Here is a 23,777-nt window from a genome sequence, read left to right on the forward strand (position 1 = left end):
TTCTGTGTCTCCCTCTCTCCCTGACCCTCCCCCGTTCATGCTCTGTCTCTCTCTGTCTCAAAAATAAATAAATGTTAAAAAAAAAAATTAAAAAAAAAAACTCATAAATTGAATCCTAATCCCCACTGTGATGGTATTTGAAGGTGAGGTCTTTGGGAAATAATTAGGTCTCAAGGCTAGAGTCATCATGAATGAGATTAGAGTTGTTACAAGAAGAGAAAAGACAGTAGGGCTTTCTCTCTTAGCCATGTGAGCACACAGTGAGAAGACAGGCATCTAAAAAACTAGGGAGAATGCTCTCACCAAATCACAGTATCTGCCAACACTTTGAAAAAAATTTTTTTTAACGTTTACTCATTTTTTGAGAGAGAGAGACAGTGCAAGTGGGGGTGGGGCAGAGAGAGAGGGAGACATAGAAACCAAAGCTGACTCCAGGCTCTGAGCTGTCAGCGCAAAGCCCCATGCAGGGCCTGAACTCAGGAACTGTGAGATCATGAGCTTAGCCAAAGTCGGACGCATAATGGACTGAGCCACCTAGGCACCCCTACACTTTGATCTTGGACTTCCCAGCCTCCAGAATTGTGAGAAATCAATGCTTGTTGTTTAGGCCATCCAGTTTGACAAGCAGCCCAAACTAAGAACCAGAAAATATCTTTGAAGAAATAATGACCTCAAGGTACTCAGAGTAGTCAAAACCTTCTTGAAAAAAAAAAAAAAAGTTCAAGGATTCACACTTTCCTATTTCAAAATTTACTACAAATCTATAGTAACTAAGATAGTGTGGCATTGCCACAAATGTGAAACTGGGAATCCAGAAATAAACCTTCACATTTATGTTAATTGATTTTTTCTTTAATTTTTTTTCTCTTAACGTTTATTTATTTTTCAGACAGAGAGAGACAGAACATGAACTGGGGAGGGTCAGAGAGAGAGGGAGACACAGAATCTGAAACAGGCTCCAGGCTCTGAGCTGTCAGCACAGAGCCCGACGCGGGGCTCAAACCCATGAACTGTGAGATCATAACCCCAGCCGGAGTTGGATGCTTACTCAGCTGAACCACTCAGGCACCGCATTTATGACCTTTATTAGACAAAAATTTCTTAGATACGACTCCAAAAGTATAAGTAAACAAATTAATTAATTAATTAAATGAAATAAAAAATTTTTGTGCTTCAAAGAAGACCATTAAGAAAGTGAAAAGAGGGGCGCCTGGGTGGCGCAGTCGGTTAAGCGTCCGACTTCAGCCAGGTCACGATCTCGCGGTCCGTGAGTTCGAGCCCCGCGTCAGGCTCTGGGCTGATGGCTCGGAGCCTGGAGCCTGTTTCCGATTCTGTGTCTCCCTCTCTCTCTGCCCCTCCCCCGTTCATGCTCTGTCTCTCTCTGTCCCAAAAATAAATAAAAAACGTTGAAAAAAAAAATTTAAAAAAAAGAAAGTGAAAAGAGGGGCGACTGGGTGGCTCAGTCGGTTAAGTGTCCACCTTCGGCTCAAGTCATGATCTCATGGTTTGTGAATTCAAGCCCCACATCGGGCTCTGTGCTGACAGCTCAGAGCCTGGAGCCTGCTTTGGATTCTGTGTCTCCCTCTCTTTCTGCCCCTCCCTCACTCGTGCTCTGTCTCTCTATCTCTCAAAAATAAATAAACATTTAAAAAATTAGAAAAAAAAGGAGGTGAAAAAGATAAGACAACAGACTGGAAAAAAATATTTGCAAGTCCTATATCTGATAATAGACTTGTGTACAGAAACTCTTGCAACTCAGTAACAAAAAGACAAACAATCCAATTTATAAGTGGGCAGAGGACTTGAATAGATATTCTACAAAGAAGATATGCAAAGTGGATAATAGGCACATGAGAAGATACTCAAAATCATTAGTCATTAGGGAAATGTAAATCAAAACCACAATTGTATACCACTTCACACCTGATGAGACAGCTATAATTAAAAAGACAGATAATAACCAGTGTTGGCAATAATGTAGAGAAGTTAGAACACTCATACTCTCTGAGGAGAATGTAAAATGTAACAGTTCTTCAAAATGTTAAACAGCATTACCATATGACACAAAACTCCACTAATCACTATACACCAAGAGAAATGGAAACATACATCCACAAAAAAAGTCGTACATGAATGTTCACAACATTATTCATAATAGCTGAAAAGTAGAAGCAATTCAAATGTCCATCAACCAATGGATGGATAAAAGAATGTGTACGTGTAATCACATGGAAAATTTTTTGGCAATAAAAAGAAATGAATACTGATTTATACTACAACATGTATAAACTTTGAAAACATTGCACAAAGTGAAAGACACCAGTCACAAAAGACCATGTATTGTAAGATTCCATTTCTATGAAATGTCCAGAATAGGTAAATTGACAGATATAGCTATATTATTGATTGCTTAGGGCTAAGAGGTTGGGGAAATATAGGAAGCAATGTTAAAGGGTACAGGGTTTCTTTTGGGGTAATAAAAATATTCTAAAATTGATTGTACTGATGATTATACAACTCTGTGAATATACTAAAAATCATTTAATTGTATACTTTATTTTTTTAAGTTTCCCTTTATTTATTTTGAGAGAGAGGGAAAGATAGAGAGACAGGGAGCGCACAAACAGGGGAGGGGCAGACAGAGAATCCCAAGCAGACTCTGTGCCGATGATTAAGCACCCCTTAATTGTATATTTTACATATGTGAATGTATGGTATGTGAATTGTGTCAATAAGGCTGTTGAAAAACAAAAAGCAGGGGCACCTGGATGGCTCAGTCAGTTAAATGTCTGACGCCTGATTTTGGCTCGGGTCATGATCTCACAGTTCATGAGTTTGAGCCCCACATCAGGTTCTACATTTACAGTGCAGAGTCTGCTTAGGATTCTCTCTTTCCCTCTCTCCCTGTCTCCCCTCTGCTCTTTCTCTTTCTCTCTCAAAATAAATAAATAGGGGAGCCTGGGAGGCTCAGTCGGTTAAATGTCCGACTTCAGCTCAGATCATGATCTCATATTTTGTGAGTTCGAGCCCCGCATCAGGCTCTGCACTGACAGCTCAGAACCTGGAGCCTACTTCGGATTCTGTGTCTCCCTCTCACTCTGTGTCCCTCCCCCACTTGTACTTTCTCTCTCAAAAGTAAGTAAACATTAAAAAAAAAATAAACTTAAAAAATAAATTAAAAGCAAACAACAAAAATGTAAAAATATAATTGTCCCCAAATTCCCATATTTGATGAAAATCATAAACCCACAGAAGCTCAATAAAACCCAAACAAGAAAACCACCAAGAAAATTACACCAAGGTGTACAACCATAATAAAATTGCTGAAACAATGATAATAAGAATATCTTTGGAGCAACTAGAAAAAAGACACATTGTATAGAGAAAGGTGAGAATTATCACAGACTTTTTGTCAAAAACATTGCAAGCCAGAAGACAATGGAACAGCTCTGAAGTGCTAACAGAAAAAAAAAATATCAACTTAGTTATATATCCAATGAAACTATCTTTCAAAAAATGAAAGCAAAATACTGTTTTCGGATAAACTAAACTTGAAAGAATTTGTCCCCAGGAGATCTACACTACAAAAAAATATATTAAAGTTCTTCAAGGCAGGGGCGCCTGGGTGGCGCAGTCGGTTAAGCGTCCGACTTCAGCCAGGTCACGATCTCACGGTCCGTGAGTTCGAGCCCCGCGTCAGGCTCTGGGCTGATGGCTCGGAGCCTGGAGCCTGTTTCCGATTCTGTGTCTCCCTCTCTCTCTGCCCCTCCCCCGTTCATGCTCTGTCTCTCTCTGTCTCAAAAAGAAATAAAAAACGTTGAAAAAAAAATTAAAAAAAAAAAAAAAGTTCTTCAAGGCAAAGGAAAAATGTTAACAGAAACTTTTATCTACACAAATGAGAAAAATATTAAAAGTGGTAAGTGCAGGGTAAATACTTTTCACATTTTTTAATTCCTTTTAAAGATGATCAGTTTTTTTTAAAGCAAAAATAATAACCACAGACCATGAGGTTAATGACATGTAAAACTAAAATGTACGATAACAATAGCACAAATGGGAGGGAGGGTGGAAATGGCAATATACTAAGGTTATATATGAAGTGATGTCATTATTTGAAGAAATTCTGTGCTGATTTAAAGATGACTGTTCCAAACCCTAAAGTAACCACTAAAATTAAAAAGATGTATGGAACTAGTCAGTAATAGACAGAAAATGAGATGCAAAAATAGGGGAGAGCAGGAATAAAGGAAAAGGGAACAGATGAAACAAATAAAAGATGGTAGTTTTAAATTCAGTTATATCAGTAATTGTAGTAAATGTAAATAGTCTGAATTTTCCAATTAAAAGGCAGAGATAGTAAGACTGGATTTTAAAAATCCAATCATGTACTCTCTATAAGAAACATACTTTAAATATGAAGATATATAAAGGTTAAAAGTAAAACCATAGGGAAATATATACAATAAAAACAAATAATAAAATAAGAAAGCTGCAGTGACGATATTAATATAAGATAAAAACAACTTCAGGATAAGAAATATTACCAGAGATAGATAAGGAAAATTTATGGTGATAAAAAATGCCAATTCATTAAGAAAACATAACTATCGGGGGCACATGGGTGTCTCAGTGGATTAAGCATCCAACTCTTGGTTTCTGCTCAAGTCATGATCTCATGGTTGGTGAGTTGGAGTCTGTGTAGGACTCTGTGCTAACAATGCAGAGCCTGCTTGGGGTTCTCTCTCTCCCCCCTCTCTGCCCCTCCCCTACTCATGTTCTCTCTCTGTCTCTCTCTCAAAATAAATAAATTAACTTAAAAAAAAATATAACAATTCTCAATATTTATGCACCTAACAACAGAGCTTCAAAATGCAGAAAGCAAAAATTGACAGAAGGGAAATAGATAAATCCATAATTGTAACAGAGATTTCAACACTCTTCTCTAAGTAGCTGATGAACAGGTAAATGGTAAGTCAGGATATAAAAGATTGGAGGGGCGCCTGGGTGGCTCAGCTGGTTAGGCGGCCAACTTGGGCTCAGGTCATGATCTCGCCGTCGTGAGTTCGAGCCCCCCATCGGGCTCTGTGCTGACAGCTCGGAACCTGAAGCCTGCTTCGGATTCTGGGTGTGTCTCTTTCTCTGCCCCTCCCCAGCTCACACTGTCTCTCTGTCTCTCAAAAATAAACATTAAAAAAAAGTTTTTTTAATTGTAACAACAGAGCCAACATGAATTAATCTAATTGACTCTCACAGAACATTCCATCTAACACTAGTAATTAGAATATTCACCAAAATAATCCATATGCTGGGCCATAAAGCAAGCTCCATAAACTTTAAGGAACTGAAATTATATAGAGTATGTTATTTGACCACAATGGAATTAAATTAGAAAGGAATAAAGGAAAGATATCTTTAAAATCTCCAAATATTTGGAAATTCAGAAACGCACTTTTAAATAACCTCTGGGACAAATTAAAAAATCAGAAGGGAAATTAGAAAGTATTTTGAAAACAAAAACTTGAAAATTTGTGGGCTACAGTAGCCTAGTGCTTAGAGGGACATTTATAGCTTTGAATTCCTGTATTACAAAAGAGGGAAAATGATCTAACTTCTACCTCAAAAAGCAAGAAAACTAAATGAAATTCAATTCAAAAAAAGGACATAATAAAGGTAAAAGCAGAAGTCAATGAGATAGAAATATAATGACTACAGACAAATCAATGAAACCAAAAGCTGACTCTTTGAAAATATAAGTAAAATAATCAATTCTAGGTGGGCTGATAAGAAAACAAAGAGAGAAGACACTATCAGAACAGCAAAAGATATCACTATAGCTAAAAGGATAATAAAGGAATATTGTAAAGAACTTTATGCCAATAAAGTTGAAAGTTCAGGTAAAACGTAAATTCCTTGAAATACAAATTAGAAGAAATAGAAATTCTATATAGTTCATATCTATTAAATAAATACTTATAAATGAAAACATTTCCACAAAGAAAACTCCAAACCCAGATGACCCCTTGATGCATTCTATCATATACTTAAGAAACAAATTATACCAATCTAGGGGCTCATGGGTGGCTTGGTCAGTTAAGTGTCTAATTCTTGATTTCGAATCAGGTCATGATCTCACAGTTCGTAAGTTCAAGCCCCAAATTGGGCTCTGCACTGACAGCGTGGAGCCTGCTTCAGATTCCGTCTCCCTTTCTCTCTGCCCCTTCCCCCTCTCAAAAATAAATAAACATTAAAAAAATTTTAATTAAAAAAAAAACCAATCCTACACAATCTCCTTTAGAAAATAGATAAGCAGGAAATATTTCTCAACTCATGTTATCAGGTTAACATTATTTTCCTATCCCCTCCAATATTACAAGAAAAGAAAAATACAATGAATGAAATACATAAAAACAATAGCCCCCATGAACACAGAAACACACTAAACACACATTATAGATAATAGATTATAGATAATATATAGATAATCCATAATGACCAAGTGAGATTTATCCCAAGAATGAAAGATTGGTTTGACATTCAAAAATCAACATACCACACCAAACAAAATAAAGAAGAAATATGATCATCTCAACAGAGGCACAAATGCATTTTTAAAAATTTAACATACATTTCTATTTTTTTATATGAAATTTATTGTCATACTGGTTTCCATACAACACCCAGTGCTCATCCCAACAGGTGCCATCCTTGATGCCCATCACCCACTTTCCCCTCCCTCCACCCCCCATCAACCCTCAGTTTATTCTCAGTATTTAAGAGTCTCTTATGGTTTGCCTCCTTTCCTCTCTGTAACATTTTTTCCTCTCCTCCTCCTCCTCCCACACATTTGATTTTTAAAAAATTCTCAGCAAACAATAAATAGAAAAGAATTTAACATGATAATTGGCATTCATGTAAAATCTATAGAAAACACCAGTTAATGATGAGAGACTAAATGCTTTCTTCCTCGAGACCGGGAATAAAGCAAGGATGTTTATAGGAGAAGTCTTAGCCAGTGCAATAAGGCTAGAAAATAAAACAAGCAACAGTTTGGAAAGAAGGAAATAAAAATATCTTTACTTGGATACATATAAAATAAAAAATCTGGTGTGCCTGAGTGGCTCAGTTGATTAAGCATCCAACTCTTGATTTTGGCTCAGGTCATAATCTCATCATCATGAGATCTAGTCCTGTGTCAGGCTCCACACTGAGTATGGTGCCGGCTTAATATTCTCTCTCTTTCTGGAGCAACTAGGTGGCTCAGTCAGTTAAGCGTCCAACTTTGGCTCAGGTCATGATCTCATGGTCCATGAGTTTGAGTTCTGAGTCAGGCTCTGTGCTGAAGGCTCAGAGCCTGAAGCCTGCTTCAATTCTGTGTCTCCCTCTCTCTGCCCCTCCCCTGCTCATACTCTGTCTCCCTCTCTCTCAAAAATAAACATTAAAAAATATTAAAAAACAAAAAGTTCTCTCTCTTTCTACCTCTGTCCCCTCCCCTGTTCATGCTCTCTCTAAAATAAAACACAAAAAATATTTTTAATCATTTTAAAATCCATAAAAAGCTATTATAACTTATAAAATAAATTTAGCAATGCCAAGATACAAGATCAATATGCAAAAATCAATTTTTACATACTAGCAATGAACTGGAAAATGATATTTTTTAAGATGCCATCTACAAATCATGTCAAAAAACATAAAATACATACGGATAAATTTAAGAAAATACATGTAAGGGCTGTACAATAAAACACTACAAAATACTACTTGGAGAAAGTAATGAAGACCCAAATAAATGGAGATAGGTACCATTTTCATGAATTAGAAGACTCTATATTCTTAAGGTGTCATTTCTTTCTAAATTAATCTATACATTCAACACAATCCCATTCAAAATCCCTGCAGAACTTGGGGTAAGCAAACTGTATTCCATGCAGAAGAATATTACCCAACAATAAAAATGAATGAGCTACTGATGCACACATGGGCAAATTAAAAAACATTATACTGAGAGAAATAAGGTAGACAAAAAAGAGTACATACTATATAACTCCATTTATATGAAACTCCATTTATATGGAACTATATACAAATGTCTATAGTACCAAATGTATCAATAGTTGCTGAATGGGAAGGGGAAGTTGACTGGAAAGGGCCATGAGTGAATTTTTTGGAATAATGAAAACATTCTGTCTTGATTATAGTGATTGTCATATGGATGTATATGATTTAGGTTTTTAAATGGATGCATATCGTATGTAAGTTACAACTCAATAAAGTTAATTTTTAATGTTAGAAAAACTTTCAAAACCAAAGGACACAAATTTCCAGATTGAAACTGTCTCCCCAATGCGAGCACAGTGGATGGAAACTGACCCATATCCAGGTTCAACCTTAAAAGTTTTTAGGACATCAGGAGTAAGGAGTTCCTAAAGATCTTGACAGAGGGGGGAAAAAAAAGATCATAATACAAAAAATCAAAATGGAATTATAATTATCAGACTTTCTATGTGGAAGACAGTAGAATAATATCTCCAAAATTTTGAGATAAGAATATTCAAAATCTAGAATTGTATACTCCATCAATTTTTCAATCAGTTATGAGGTGTAAAATATCTTTGAACATGCATGCTCTCAAAAAAATGTATATTCCACATGCCGTTTCTCAGGCAACCCTTGAAAAATGAGTTCCATCTAACCAGGGCAGAAAACTAGGAAAAGGGAAGACATAGGATCTAGGAAACAGGAGAAAGGCTAAAGAAATTCCCAGAATGGATATGAAGGGACTCTGAAGTGAAGTCTTAGGACAGCATCTACCAGCCCAGTTTACAGCAGGCTGAATTGGTGATAAATACACAGAAAAATAAGCAGATAATCAACCAATTTTTTAACTGTAGGGAAAATAAAAAGCAATCATGGTACATTATGTGATTTAGCTTTGAACAATATTTAAGTGAGCTTAATTACATAGTCAATAAATACTAACTAGATTAACAATTTTACTATAACTCTATTGACAGGATTAAGGAAGGGAAGTTTATTAGGGGGGTGGAGTGGTATTTATGAGAATATATCATCATCTTCCACAGTAGGAATTCAGTAGATAAATATCTAAGATTTAAAAATCAATAAACAGCAGCTGTTATTTAGTAAAATGTGGAGGTAAGTGTGTGTAGGGATAGCTGTAGAAATTAAAAGAGGTTTTGTTGTAAGCCCTCAAGTACTCTTTAACTTTTGTTATAAACCCTATGGTCTTTTTTTGTTTTTAACAGTTTTGATTGCATTGCTTTAATTTTTAAAAATCTAATTTAAAAATGAATGATTGTAAGGAACACTTGGTTATAGAATTTTGTTATCATATACCACCATATCCCCATTACACTGAGAGCCTTCAAGAGCAAGGAATTTTTATTGCCTTCAGAATTCCCTAGAGTTCAGCCCAGTGAGTGCTTGGCACATAACAGGCACCTACTACATGTTTACAGAATAAATGAAGAAAGGAACAATAAAAAATATTCAACCATCTGAGGAAGGAATGTAAACCATTCAGCAAGTTCCTGAGGCTGGGCTATGCCAAAAGTTGCTTTTTCCTCCCATAGAGAAAAGATACTCAGGGAGTAAGGATTAAATTTCAAGTTCTTATATTTCTAGCAAGGAGACAAGTGATTTAAAAATTTTAAATGCACAGCTTCTTGGAAGAGGAATATAGACTTGCCTAGCATTCATTTGAAATGTGCTCTTATGGTCCATTTCAAATCATCTTCCAATGGCTTAGTAAAAGGACGTGTTGAAGTTTAGCAACAAAATATTAACTTGTTTCTTGAAATGTATTATTGGGGTCAGTGTCTCCTTTTTTTTTTTTTTTTTTTTTTTTTTTTTTTTCCATTTTTTATGCTCACTGATTGAAGCTGCCCCAAAGCTGCTGACATCAAACCCTGTGCCATGGGAGGGAAAGCTCAATGTGCCATACAGAAGGTCGCTGACATCCATCCTAAAAGTCTTCAACAGCAGACAGCTTTGTGCCATGGGGAAAAAGAAGTGAACATCATTAGAGACTCCTAACAAAACCCTATAATTACCCAAGGTTTTTAGCAACTTAGAGCAGCTGCTTTTATAAGGACATCCATAGCTTCCTCACATACACCTACAGAAAATACATGAAAAAGGGTGGGGAGTTCAGGAGGGAAAATAATGGTTCCTTAGAGAGTTAAATAACTTTGAATCTTCCAATCAAGATTTTTGGTTTGAGCAGTGAGAACGATATTTAAGAAAAATTAAAAGGAACACATGTAACAACAACAAAAAATACTGTCAGAGCAACTAAAAATCCTGAGGCTCCGTGGAAGGAATAAGAAAAGGAAAAAAGAAAAGAGAATTGGGTCACTAGCAAATATAGACATTCCCAAATGATGCCCATGCTCTAGCCTACTGAGGGTACCAGAGGCACTAGTAGCTACAGCTACATTAGAGGTAGAGGCACAGGATATGGACCCGTTAAGAAGCTTCCTGCTATTTGGGATTTCATTCCCCTTCCTTCACACCTTGTACAGACCCACAGCTGCCAAAGACTCCTCCCAAGATCCTCTAACCCTGCCCTCATTTCTCCTATTCCCTGGTCCAAAGCTGATCCAGGTCAGAGATTTGAGGCAAGGAGGGGGAGGGGGGAGAGGGGGAGGTGAGGGAAACAGAGGACTAGAGGAAGAAATAGAACAGAAAATAAATCCTGTCTTTGCTCATTCTATGTCTGTGGCCCCTCTAATCAGTGAATTTTTCAAAGTGGTTCCATATAATTTCTCCTTTATAATTCCTGTCCTCCTTCTAGCCTCAGATCCATTGATTCATTGCATTCATTTGTTCATTTCTTCTTATCCATTCATTCAAAACCCCCACCATCTGGCAGTGCTTGCTGGACGATAGGGGAGACAACAATGAACAAAAAACAGATATAGTCCCTGGCCTTGAAGAGCTCTCCTCATTGAAGGGAAGAGAAACATTAAGCACATAATTACCCCAAAACATATGTAAAATTGCACCTGTGGCAAATACTACAAAGAAAAAGTATGTGATTCTGAGAGCCTCCAAAAGGGGAATTTGCCTTAGTCAGGGACTCAGTGAAGGCTTCCCTTAGGAAAGGATTGCTAAACTGGACCCTGAGAGAACAGAAAGGATTATCAAGTAAAGAATAGCATGTGCAAAGGCCCCAATGCAGGTAAGAGCATGGCAAAGATGAGAATAGTAAACTGGGAGTGTGAAGGTGCAGTATACTACAAAAAGAGGCTGATGGGTAGATGGGCCACACAGGTCATTATAGTTTTATCTCTAACCTAAGAACAATGCAGGATCACTGAAGGTGTTTAAGCAAAGGGTAAAGTAATTAATGATTAGCATTTTGAAAAGATTAGCATAGCTACAGTATGGAGAATAGATGGAAGAGGCTAGACTATTTAAGAAGTGAGAGATGGTAAAAACTTAGAGTTGGGGTGGAAATGAAGTGAGGAGACACTCTGGAGAGCTGTTTGGGAAATCAAGTGTACAGAACTTGGGTGGTGAGTTGGATATACAGAGCATTGAAGAAGGAGTGGACAAGAGGGATTCTCTGGCTTCTGCCTTGCATAACAGAAAATAGGGAACTCAAGAGTCACATCCAGCAGAGTGGGAGAAGATTATGAGTTTTGGTCTTGTAGAGTGTGAGGTGCCTTTGCAGTGTTCCAAAGAAAATATTAAGTGGACAATTGGATACATAAGGCCAGAGCTCAATGGACAGAAGAACGTGGGTGACTTCAGCATATTGGTTATGTGGTCACTTAAACTGACATCATGAATGAGACTACCTAGATACGGAAAGAGATAGCATATGATGAAAATGCTCAATATAGTTTCCCACAAAATCTGGTTCTTCCTGTCATGTACAGATGACCCTTCCTTCCTCAGTGTAGCAAATGTTTTACTATTTTCATCAATGCATCTATTCTTTTTCTGTAAAGGGTCTGCAAATAAATGGAGATCACAGTGGGTTACAGACAATTGTTTTTCTAGCCATGATTTTACAGTCGGCTGTGCTCCAGGGAGGAAACAAATACTGTTTAAAAGGAATAAATGTAGATTATAGAAAAGCAAGCAAGTGAACTGATTCCTGAAGGTCTGCCACAGGGACACTTATCTGCTCCTGTTCCCCAAAGGAAACTGTATGCTCAGAAAACATGGTGATGCACTTGGAGAGGTTTTATAGCACTGTCACTGCACATATTATCTTTGGGCTTTTTCTCAAATAGGTTCTTTCCATAGGCTGACTCAGGCAATGGTCCACTGGGTATAGCTCTGTTTTTTTATGAGATGTGTTCTCCAGTCTCAAAAGCAACTTTTAGAAAACACCTTGTTTACACATCAGGGATTTCTATGGTCAGAAGTGCATGGGACACCTGGGTGGCTCAGTCAGTTAAATGTCGTCAACTCTTTTTTTTTAAATTTTTTTAAATGTTTTATTTATTTTTGAGAGCGAGAGAGAGACAGAGTGTGATGGGGGTAGGAACAGAGACAGAGGGAAACACAGAATCTGAAGCAGGCTCCAGGCTCCCGAGCTGTCAGCACAGAGCCCGACACGGGGCTCAAACCCACAAACTGTGAGATCATGACCCGAGCCGAAGTCTGACACTTAATTGACGAGCCACCCAGGTGCCCCAAATGTCATCAACTCTTGATTTTGGCTCAGGTCATGATCTCACCAGTTTGTGAGATTGAGCCCCACATGGGGCTCTGTGCTGAGAGTATGGAGCCTGCTTGGGATTCTCTCTCTCTTTGCCCCTCCTTCCCTGCTCATGCTTTCTCTCTCAAAATAAATAAACATGAAAAAAATTTTTTAATGTTTGTTACTTATAGAATGAGAGATTCATGCAGGATCAGGGAACCTGCAAAAATGTGGAATCACAAAGCCATTAGGGAGCAGTCGGTAAGGTAAGATGTTCCAAAGAAGTGAAACTGAGGAAGTCCAAGATTGGCAATGTTTGGCTTAGTGACAAGGTCAGCAGTGTCTATTCAGAAGTACTAGGCTGCAGGAATGCCCAGTGATTGAAGAAGCACAGCCAGTGGCCTAAACCAAATGTAGTCTGAGGATCAGCAGCATCAGCACTGGAAACGCAGAATCTCAGCTTCTTCCCCAGACCAACATATCAGAATCTGCATTTAATAAATGGGATCCCTAGGTGATTCTTTTTTTATGTTTATTTATTTTGAGAGAGAGAGTGTGTGTCTGTGTGCACATGTGTGAGTGGGGTGGGGGAGCAGAGAGAGAGGGAGGGAGACGGAGGGAGAGAGAGAGACAGAGAGAGAGAGAGAGAGAATCCCAAGCAGGCTCCATGTTACTGTGGGGCCTGACAGGGGGCTCAATCCCTTGACCACAAGATCATGACCTGAGCAGATACCAAGAGTCAAAGACACTTAACCAATTGAGACAACCAGGTGCTCTGAGATCCTTAGGTGATTTTTAAGCACATAAAAGTTTGAGAAACACTGCTTTCTACTACTCTATCAGGAAGTATAGTGACGGTAGGTAAGAGATAAGATAAAAGCCATAGGAGAGGGAGAGATTGGAAATGGAAATGCAAAACAAAGAAGACTGCAAGAAGAGGAGGCCCATGGAAAAACAAAAAGATCAAGAGGACTGATTAATTTGAAAAAAAAGAGGTGGGGCTTTTCCTTTATCGACAAAAATAGGAAAGAGGATGAGGAAGTGTGAGACCAAAGGCAGAAAACTGAGAAAACTCCATGGGCAATGACCCAGTTCTCTCCAATAAAATTGATCACAAAGTCAAACACTGAGGAGGACAAAAAGGTTTGAGGCCAAACAATACTCCATAAATTCACAGGGCTCTAGTTTAAATGACATTTACTTTTGGGTCACCTGGGTGGTTCAGTTGGTTAAGTGTCCGACTTCGGCTCAGGTCATGATCTCATAGTTTGTGAGTTCAAGCCCCACGTCGGGCTCTGAGCTGACATCTCAGAGCCTGGAGCCTGTTTCGGATTCTGTGTCTCCCTCTCTCTCTGACCCCCCCCCCCCATTCATGCTCTCTCTCTGTCTCAAAAATAAACGTTAAAAAAATTTTGTTTTGGGGTGCCTGGGTGGCTCAGTCGGTTAAGCATCCGACTTCAGCTCAGGTCACGATCTCGCGGTCCGTGAGTTCAAGCCCCGCGTCGGGCTCTGGGCTGATGGCTCAGAGCCTGGAGCCTGCTTCCGATTCTGTGTCTCCCTCTCTCTCTGCCCCTCCCCTGTTCATGCTCTGTCTCTCTCTGTCCCAAAAATAAATAAACGTTAAAAAATTAAAAAAAAATTTTTTTGTTTTAATGACATTTACTTTTGGTGGGGTGCCTGAGTGGCTTAGTCGGTTAAGCGTCCAACTTCAGCTCAGGTAATGATCTCAGGGTTCATGAGTTAGAGCCCCCTGTCAGGCTCTGGGCTGACAGCTCAGAGCCTGGAGCCCGCTTCAGATTCTGTGTCTCCCTCTGTCTGCCCCTCTGCTGCTTGCACTCTGTCTCTCGCATTGTCTCAAAAATAAATAAACATTAAAAAAAAATTTTTAATGACATTTACTTTTGATTAACATTTCTTTGCATTTCTTCCTGTAATTCCTTTAAATAAGTACGCCTAAATGGATTAAAATTTTAAATACTCACTGGCCATTTACAATAAAACTTCCATTTCTATAAGTAGCTTGATAAGCCATGAACTTCACTAGGGCCAATGTTATAAACTTTGATGATATATTAAGTCAAATAAATATCATGGTTGCAAAAATGGATAAAAACTTGAAAGAACAATAACATAAAAAATCTTTACCTATAGTTTTTATGTCTGCAAAGTTTGCTAAATCAATAAAATGATCTGAAAAGTTCATCTCACAATCAGATATATTAGTGATTTACTTCATTGGTTTTCTGAGGACCATTTATCATGAGGTAAAGCATCTTCAGAATGAGTGGTGGAAATAAAAAATTTGATGTGCTTGCCTCTTAGATAAACTAAATATCTGATTTATAAGACACAAACGAACAAACCACTATGGCCTGTCATGTTTTTCCAGTTTCTAATTTATTCAACCTCTGCTCAATATTGATCCTGACAAGCAGAGTAACCCAAAGATAAATTTATTCACTCTACAGTTTAGTCAGAAACAAGCCAAAAATTATAGATTTTCCCAGGCAGATGATGACAAGCAGTCAGGGGGATGACAAATGGCTGTCTTTAGATTTAGTTAGGACAGTTGGACCAGACATTTCCAATAAAGATTGCATGCTGGTCAAATACAGGTTCATCAGTGGCCATCATTAATTGTAGAGCAAGCACTGCCAGTTCCTGCAAGCGCCTATACAGAAGCTTGGGCACCAGCCCTGCATTAGAAATAGAATCAGCTCCTCAGTATTTTGCAGCACACCTCTAAGTGATAGCATGACATGATCATTTATCAAACAGAGACTGTCCAGAAGAATGTCTGCTCCCTTTAGTAACACTGAAGGGCCGGAAAGTGAAAGCATTTTATTAAAGACAGGAAGGCAATGAACTACCAGAGCGTATCCAAAGGGTAATCATATTTCAGCATAGGATTAGTTTAGTCTTAAATAAACATACACTGGAGGGAGTATGTTGAGGGTCATTTATCAAGTAAGGAACAATTAACTAAACTCTACAGGACTCTCTTTATCTATTAAATTTAAAGTTCTCTTATTATTAACTTTTGGGACGATGGGCATCATATTCAACACTACAAAAATACATTACACAATTCCTTCCTTAGAAGTTTTTAGGCTAAGAGAAATACAGTGAAACTCTCACATAAAATAATCGTGGCTGTATCAAAGGCTGTTGAACAAATACTGTGGACAGGGCATAATCCAGGGCCCAAGACTGAAGGGCGAAGTTACAACTTCTGAAGAGAACTTTATTATAAGAAGTCAACTACTCATCGGTGAGTCAGGAGCTTATTCTTCCTTACAACAGTTTTTGCTCTTTATTGACCAAAATTAAGAGAAAGGTTATAAGCCAAGGGGTGGTAGGGCAGACAAAAAGAAAACCAACATATTTATTACTTCCCTTCTTTGTTCCAGACACTTTATATGCCACAACAAATAACCCTAACTATTCGCACTTTATAAATGAGGACACAGATTTGACTAAGGTTATACAGTAAGCAACAGTGCCAGAAAGGTTGGGGTTGTCTGTATTTTTTTAAATTCCTATATATTTTTCACAAACTATATATTTAGATACCTCAGAGTCTGGTACAGAACTTAGCCCATGATTCAGTAAGTATTCTGTTGAATAATGAAGTAGGTAGAATTGGAAATATTTTTACCATTTTATGTAGAAAAACATTGGTCTCAGGAAGACTAAGAGACCCACCAATCACTCTGCACTGGATCCTAGACCCCAACTGTCCTTGTAATTATTCCCCTAAAATATCCTTTCTTCATGTAGACAGAGGCACATATCTGGATGTTCCAAATTTGTTGCCTTCATGATATCACAGAGTTTTGTGAGGATTTTTTTTTCATGTAAGCTCTATGCCCAAAACGGGGCTTGAACTCACTACCCCAAGATCAAGAGTCACGTACTTTACCAACTGACCAGTCAGGTGCCCCCTGTGGGGATTTTTAACATGTGGAAAGGAATTGTTCTTACAAGCTCATAGTAAAAAAAAACAATTTTCTAAAATCTAAAGAATTTTTAAAATACAGCCTTATCAAAAGAAATTTTTCCAGGGCACTTGGGTGGCTCAGTCATTTAAGCATCTGACTTCAGGGGCGCCTGGGTGGCTCAGTCGGTTAAGCGGCCGACTTCAGCTCAGGTCATGATCTCGCGGTCCGTGAGTTCGAGCCCCGCGACGGGCTCTGTGCTGACAGCTCAGAGCCTGGAGTCTGTTTCAGACTCTGTGTCTCCCTCTCTCTGACCCTCCCCCATTCATGCTCTGTCTCTCTCTGTCTCAAAAATAAACGTTAAAAAAATTAAAAAAAAAAAAAAAAGCATCTGCCTTCAGCGCAGGTCATGATCTTGTAGTTCACGAGTTCGAACCCCACGTCGGGCTCTGTGCTGACAGCTTAGAGCCCAGAGCTTGCTTCCGATTCTGTGTCTCCCTCTCTTTCTGTCCTTCCCCCGCTTGCTCTCTGTCTCTCTCTCTCTCTCAAAAAATAAATAAAAAACAAAAAAAAATTTAATATAAAAAAATAAAAAGTTAACTAATATAAAAGAAATACTGATGATTATGATATACTTGTGCCTTGCTTTTCTTTTCTAATTATAGGATTTGGAATTTTTACTGAACAAGTTGATGAAGCTGTGGAAAATGGATCTAAATGGAAATCCTGTTTGTCTCAAACCCAAATACAGAGACAGACTGATACTGGTGTCCAAATCACTGGGTACACATTTATATATATTAATATAATTTTCTTAGAGAAAGAGACCTGGTTAACTTTTTAGTTATTTTAACACAAAACCTTGCGAAATACAAATATGATGTCTAAATCTATAAAAATAGTCAACTTTAAATTCAATAAATAAAGGCAAAAGTTAAAATTGAGAAATAAAACATGAAAAATATCTTCTGTTCAGAAATAATTAAGGCACCACATGCCCTTTCTTTAAAAAGAAAATGTAGCTGTTACCAACAAAAATGGTTAATCATAAATGTGTAGAACTTGCTGACCTTTTGCCAAATTCTCATTGCCACAAATCCTCTGAAGATCCCAAGAGATTCTTTAGCACTTGGAACTGTAGACAAAATTAATCAAAATTTTCATTGCTTGAAAATTGTCCTAGGAACGTACAAGTGTTCCCTTCATTTGAAAGGAGAGCAAGGTAGGGAGTCCCTTTATGAGATCCTTAGAAATAATAACATCCTGATTGTGCACTATATTGGGGGTAATGGACCATAGCTTCTCAATAGGAACCACGTTATACAACATCAGAGAGATAAGGACTGCCTTCTCACAAAGGACATTTGTGAGGTTTCCTATATCTGAACTTCTATGACATGCTATACTCGAGTATAAAAAGTAATGTATGGGAAAACCACTTCAAAGCACATAGCTGTAGTAAACCTTGATTAATCATGATGCTAGTGCAGCAATTCTCTTGGGGGTAGGGAGGAGCTGACAGAGGGTGTATCAGAAAAATCCAAGATTTTTCAAAATACATATCCAAGGGTCACACCCTGTCCACCACCCTTGACCCCACCAGTCAAGGGAAGGAAACAGAATACACTGGGAGAATAGTCATGTGTATTTTTTATAAGTCATGCAAATGAATCTGCAGTGCACCTTCCCCCAACTCTCCCATCTCCTTCCCTCCCTGCCTACCACATACAATTGTATTACTCCACTTTCCTTAGGAAGCAGAGTAAATACAACTAATGTTAGATGATTAAGAACCTTCCAATGTTAATGGAACCATTTCTGGAAACTCTTCTCATGATATAGTACTATAGGTGATGCAGTAAAAGATGTGGAGATAAGGTACTGATTTCCAAATAAACAGGACTTAGTCAAAAAAATTTTTTAATAAATACTTTCTAAAACATATTTTGTGATTATAAAATCCATACACATTTTGTATAAAAATATACATTTCTTATAGAAATGCAGATAATATAGAAAAGAAAATGAGTATCATTCATAATCCCACCATAAATATGTTGTTAACACTTCACTATACGTCTTTTCAGTCTCTTCTCTGATTCTAACTTGTCTTATTTTCATGTCCTTTCTTCCTAAATACAAAACCAAAATATAGAAAGTGAATTGAGGACTGGTTTGATGTGTCCCAGTAAGGACTGTGGGGAGGCATTTCATGCTTTGTAAGTAACCCAGTCCTCACTAAACAGAATGACAAGCAACGTACTTAGCATGAGTGGAAACAAATTTTATGTTAAGAACAACTCATTAAAACAAATCTCATAGGTCTCTGATCTTATGTCCATTACCTGGCTTCCCCTCCTGAACCACCTCTACATGATCATTTGCTAAAACATGAAATAAGGCTTACTGAGGCATAGTCTCCTAGTCACTACTCAGCTCTGTCTGGAACACTAACATGAGGAAAAAGGGATCACGGTAAAGGACTTGGATTTTTCATTCTTTATCTTTATAATAGATGTTTTAAAAATATGTATTGATTTACATATATCACATCCAAAAATACACTAACAAATTATACAATTAAACAAATCTTAAAAAGATATCAATAAATCCAAGTGGTTGGGAAAACTAAGCATAAAATAATAACTGTTAATGTAAAGTGCTAAATACTAAGATGCTTGATAATAGAACTTTTAACCAATTTTTTACATTATAATTTGGAGAGTATTAATTTCAGTTAAAATAAGTACATAAGGCAATTGTAAACAATTGTACTTCTAAGGTTTGTGGTTCTTTATATTTCCAGTTTCATCACTTTATTTTGTACATAGGGTCTAACAATATTATGAGTCATATTTAAGTGGCAATGTTAATACTTTCAGTAGTGTAATCAATATTTTATCAGGTTACTGTCATTTTCTCCATAAGAATATGATTTCAAAATTTTTTTACTTAAAAAAATTTTATTTTAACATTTATTTGTTTTTTGAGAGACAGCATGATCTGGGGAGGAGGAAAGAAAGAGAGGGAGTCACGGATTCTGAAGCAGGCTTCAGGCTCTGAGCTGTCAGCACAGAGCCTGATGAGGGGCTCGAACTCATGAACCATGAGATCATGACCTGAGCTGAAGTCAGATGCTTAACAAACTGAGCCACCCTGGTGCCCCTGATTTAAAATTTTTTACTACATTCTTTTCTCACTCTGGAATCCAGTGGAAGACATTACATGGATGATAAGAGAAAAGATATATTTAATTTAAAAAACTACCATATAGAGGGTGCCTGGGTGGCTCAGTCAGTTGAGCTTCTGACTCGATTCGGCTCAGGTCATGATCTCACAGTTCATGGGAGGGAGACCTGTATCTGACTCTGCACTGACAGTGTGGATCCTGCTTAGGATTCTCTCTCTCCCTCTCTCTCTCTCTGCCCCTCCCTGTTCACTCTCTCTCTCAAAATAAATAAACAAACAAAATAAAGGCCCAAAAACTACTATATAGAAAAGACAGTCTTTTTATCAGGTGAAGGCCACCTGTATTCATGTGATTACATGTAACACAAAATATCCTATAAGGGAATAGTTTAATATTTTATAATATATGTATTATGTATACATATATAATGGAATACTGTCAGCCATTAAAAATTGTGTTTAAAGAAAGACTTGGTAAAACGATCACAATACAATATTGAAAATTAGAATGTAATACTGCATAGAGTTCCAATTTTATATAATATACACACACATATACACATACATGGGCACATAAACAGAAAACAAAAAATGTTAAAAATATACTGTTAGTGGCCTTTAGTGATTATTTCTGGTTGTAGATATAGGCAATATTAATTTCTTTCTTTTTCCACTTTTGTATTTTCCAAATATCTTACAGCTTACAAAAATTTTTTTGTGTAATTTAAGATGCTCAATTTTCATAACTTTTTTAGGGGAACAAGATATAAATGTAGTTGAAATCTTCATAGAACCAAGAAGCTAGATTTGTGGGTTGTTCCTATTATATTTATATCCTAGAATATAGTAAGCATTATTAATATATGTGCTTTTAAAATACCAGGCTAAATGTATAAAACTTCTTATTCACTTTAACATAAAATATATTTTGCTTTTTCCTAAGAATAATAACCATAATATGGAAATGAATAGATAGCATCTAATTTTTGTTGAATATGACAACATTTTTGTTTTCAAAAACAACAATATAGTTTATATAAGACCCCAGAAGGGAAACCATACATCAAATTGTTTACAGTGATTATCTTTGTCAGTGATGGGAAGGAGAGGTATGGGTAGTAATCACAGTCTTTTTATGTTTTTTTCCACTGTGTTTAAGTTGTTTATAATCAGCACATATTTTTTTTGAAATCAGAAAAAAATAATTAAAAATAAATAAAAGCTCAACAAGAACAAAGATGTGCAAATAAGGAATTTTTAAAAGAAATTACTTCAACTTATGGTATAATTTAAGTTCAGATATAATTTAAATATATTACCTATATATTTAAATACTGTATTTTTTAACATATGTATTTTTCTCTAGAATTTCTTGATGGAAAAGAAATTAAAAATATGGAAAGACAATTCCTAATAAATTGGAAAGCATCCAAAGATGCCAAGAAAATCAGCAAGAAAAAGAACAGTAAAAACGAGGATGCAAGTAACTCATACATAAGTAAGCAGACTGTCATTCATTCGTTGATCACTTCTACTAGCAAAGGGAATGTTCTACTCAACACAAAAAACCCCAAGAAATAAGAAACTTTTGTTTAGATTCTTTGCTTAAGATTTGGGTTTTTTTTTAAACTTATTTACAATTCCTAAGAAATTCCACCTGCAATGTTTACATATGAAAATGGTGGCTACTATCAACAAAAGCAGTTCACATTGAGTCTGAATGTGTCAGTATGAAAACAGAGCCATGAGGGTGGAGGAAAATGTATAATTTTATATCTGGCAAAAGTACATGATTTAATTATGTAAATGGTGAAACAACAATCAGCTACATAAATTGTGAAACCTAAGTCACTAGTACATTTGTTTAGCAGCAGTGCAAAAATCACATTTTCCATCAGGATAAAAAATAAAAATGTATGACAACCATATCTGTGGTCTATACTCTGTAGCCTGTCCCCTTTCTTATGTACATGCCCCACCACTTGAATTTGACTTGAATTTGATTATAATATGCTTACTGTTTTCTACATTACATTTTCTTTTTTTTTAATGTTTTATTCTATTTTCAATAGAGAGAGAGAGAGAGAGTGTGTGCACATGTGCGCAAGCAGGGGAGGGCAGAGAAAGTGGGAGAGACAGAATCCAAAGCAGGCTCCAGGCTCTGAGCCATCACCACAGAGCCCAATGTGGGGGCTTGAACTCATGAACCGTGAGATCATGATGTGAGGCCAAGTCAGACACTTAACCACTGAGCCACCTGGGCACCCCAAGTTTACATATATTACAAAGGACAGGTCAACCTCCCTTGCCTAACTAATGCAACTAAATGTAGCCAAGTGTAACATGTAACAATTATCTTTTTTTTTTAATGTTTATTTATTTTTGAGACAGAGACACAGCATGAACGGGGGAGGGTCAGAGAGAGGGAGACACAGAATCCGAAGCAGGTTCCAGGCTTCGAGCCGTCAGCATAGAGCCCGACGCGGGGCTCGAACTCACGGACTGTGAGATCATGACCTGAGCTGAAATTGGATGCTTAACCAACTGAGCAACCCAGGTGCCCCACAATTATCTTTATCACATTTGGGAGCATCCTAGAATTCATTCTTCACAGATTCTATAGTCCACAACATTGGAATAAGCCTCTACCTCTGTTCCATGATAGTGTTTGAATGCCAACAGTCCTCATTTCACAGCTAATGGGATGGGATCATAGAAAGGGGTTAGGCCAGGGGAATACGGAAAGGGAAACTAGAATACTGTAGTGAGGCTTTATGCATGGATACCACATCCTAGGAGCTCTGACAATCTAGAACAAGGAGGTTGAGGTGAGTAGAAGCAGAGATGGAAAGACATGGATCTCTGATGATTTTGCCGTATCATGTCCACTGAATATGAACTATGGGAAATCATTTTGAAGAATGGGACTTTCTGAACTGACAGTATACTCATAAGTGATGATACTGTGCTGGCAATGTGAATTTTTCAAGGTCTGAAACCTATAAAATGGACAGGAAACATTTCTTCTCCTCCATCGATCCCTGGCTGGTTTTGAAGGGCAGAACCAGATCCAGGATAAAAATTCCAGTATTTTACGTGTTTTCAGTTTTATACCAAAGATGCCAAAGTACTTTCTTAATATTGAAATACTCACAAAATTCAATACCAGTCCTCACCCAAAAATTGAACCTATTCTAAAAATAATGCAGTTTTCTCCATCTTAATAGATTAAAAAAAAATTCTTCCTACTTCAGAAATAATTAGGTTAATCTGTTTTTAACTTCTCCAATAAAATTCAACAAAATAACGATTATAATGTGCCCTAAAATTTATACTTTAAAAAAATTACACTGTCGGGCACCTGGGTGGCTCAGTCGGTTAAGCGTCAGACTTCAGTTCAGGTCATTATCTCACGGTTGGTGGGTTCAAGCCACACATCGGGCTCTGTGCTGACAGCTCGGAGCCTGGAGCCTGCTTCAAATTCTGTGTCTCCCTTTCTCTCTGCCCCTCTCTCACTCGCTTGCTCTCTCTCTCTCTCTCTCTCTCAAAAATAAATAAACATTAAAAAAATTTTTAATTACCCTCACATCTGATTTTCTCAATAAAATCCTCATTAATTTCTTCATAATCTAGTGTGACCACTAACTTAAAAAAGCAATCGTTAAAGCCATATAGATACAGTAACAACAAACTATCTGAAAAGTAAATTAAGAAAACAATCTTATTTACAATAGCACAAAAAAGAATAAAGCACCTACAAGTAAATTTAACTAGGAAGGTAAGAAAAAAAAAAAGATGAAAGAACTGTATACTGAAAACTACAAAACACTAATGAAAGAAATTAACACAAAAATGAATGGAAAGACATCCTGTGTTCATGAAATGGAAAATTTAATATTATTAAAATGTTTATAATACCCAAAGCAGTTGACAGATTCAGTATAACCCCTATCAATATCTTAATGGCATTT

At 37.1% G+C, this 23,777-nt stretch overlaps 1 protein-coding gene and 1 long non-coding RNA gene across 4 annotated transcripts in view; one reads left to right on the forward strand and one right to left on the reverse strand.

Annotated features, from left to right (window-relative positions):
• LOC125924855 (uncharacterized) overlaps window positions 1–23,777 on the reverse strand; it is a 58,203-nt gene that overhangs the window by 21,657 nt on the left and 12,769 nt on the right. The window lies entirely within an intron of this gene.
• PPP1R42 (protein phosphatase 1 regulatory subunit 42) overlaps window positions 1–23,777 on the forward strand; it is a 53,061-nt gene that overhangs the window by 17,533 nt on the left and 11,751 nt on the right. For all 3 annotated transcript variants that reach the window (XM_049633674.1, XM_049633671.1, XM_049633673.1), the window contains 2 exons: window positions 17,283–17,400; window positions 21,173–21,304. In XM_049633674.1, the coding sequence (XP_049489631.1) occupies window positions 17,283–17,400; window positions 21,173–21,304 (250 nt within the window). The remainder of the gene's footprint in view (window positions 1–17,282; window positions 17,401–21,172; window positions 21,305–23,777) is intronic.

Source organism: Panthera uncia, chromosome F2 (assembly GCF_023721935.1).
Source record: "Panthera uncia isolate 11264 chromosome F2, Puncia_PCG_1.0, whole genome shotgun sequence".
Classification (NCBI taxonomy): domain Eukaryota; kingdom Metazoa; phylum Chordata; class Mammalia; order Carnivora; family Felidae; genus Panthera; species Panthera uncia.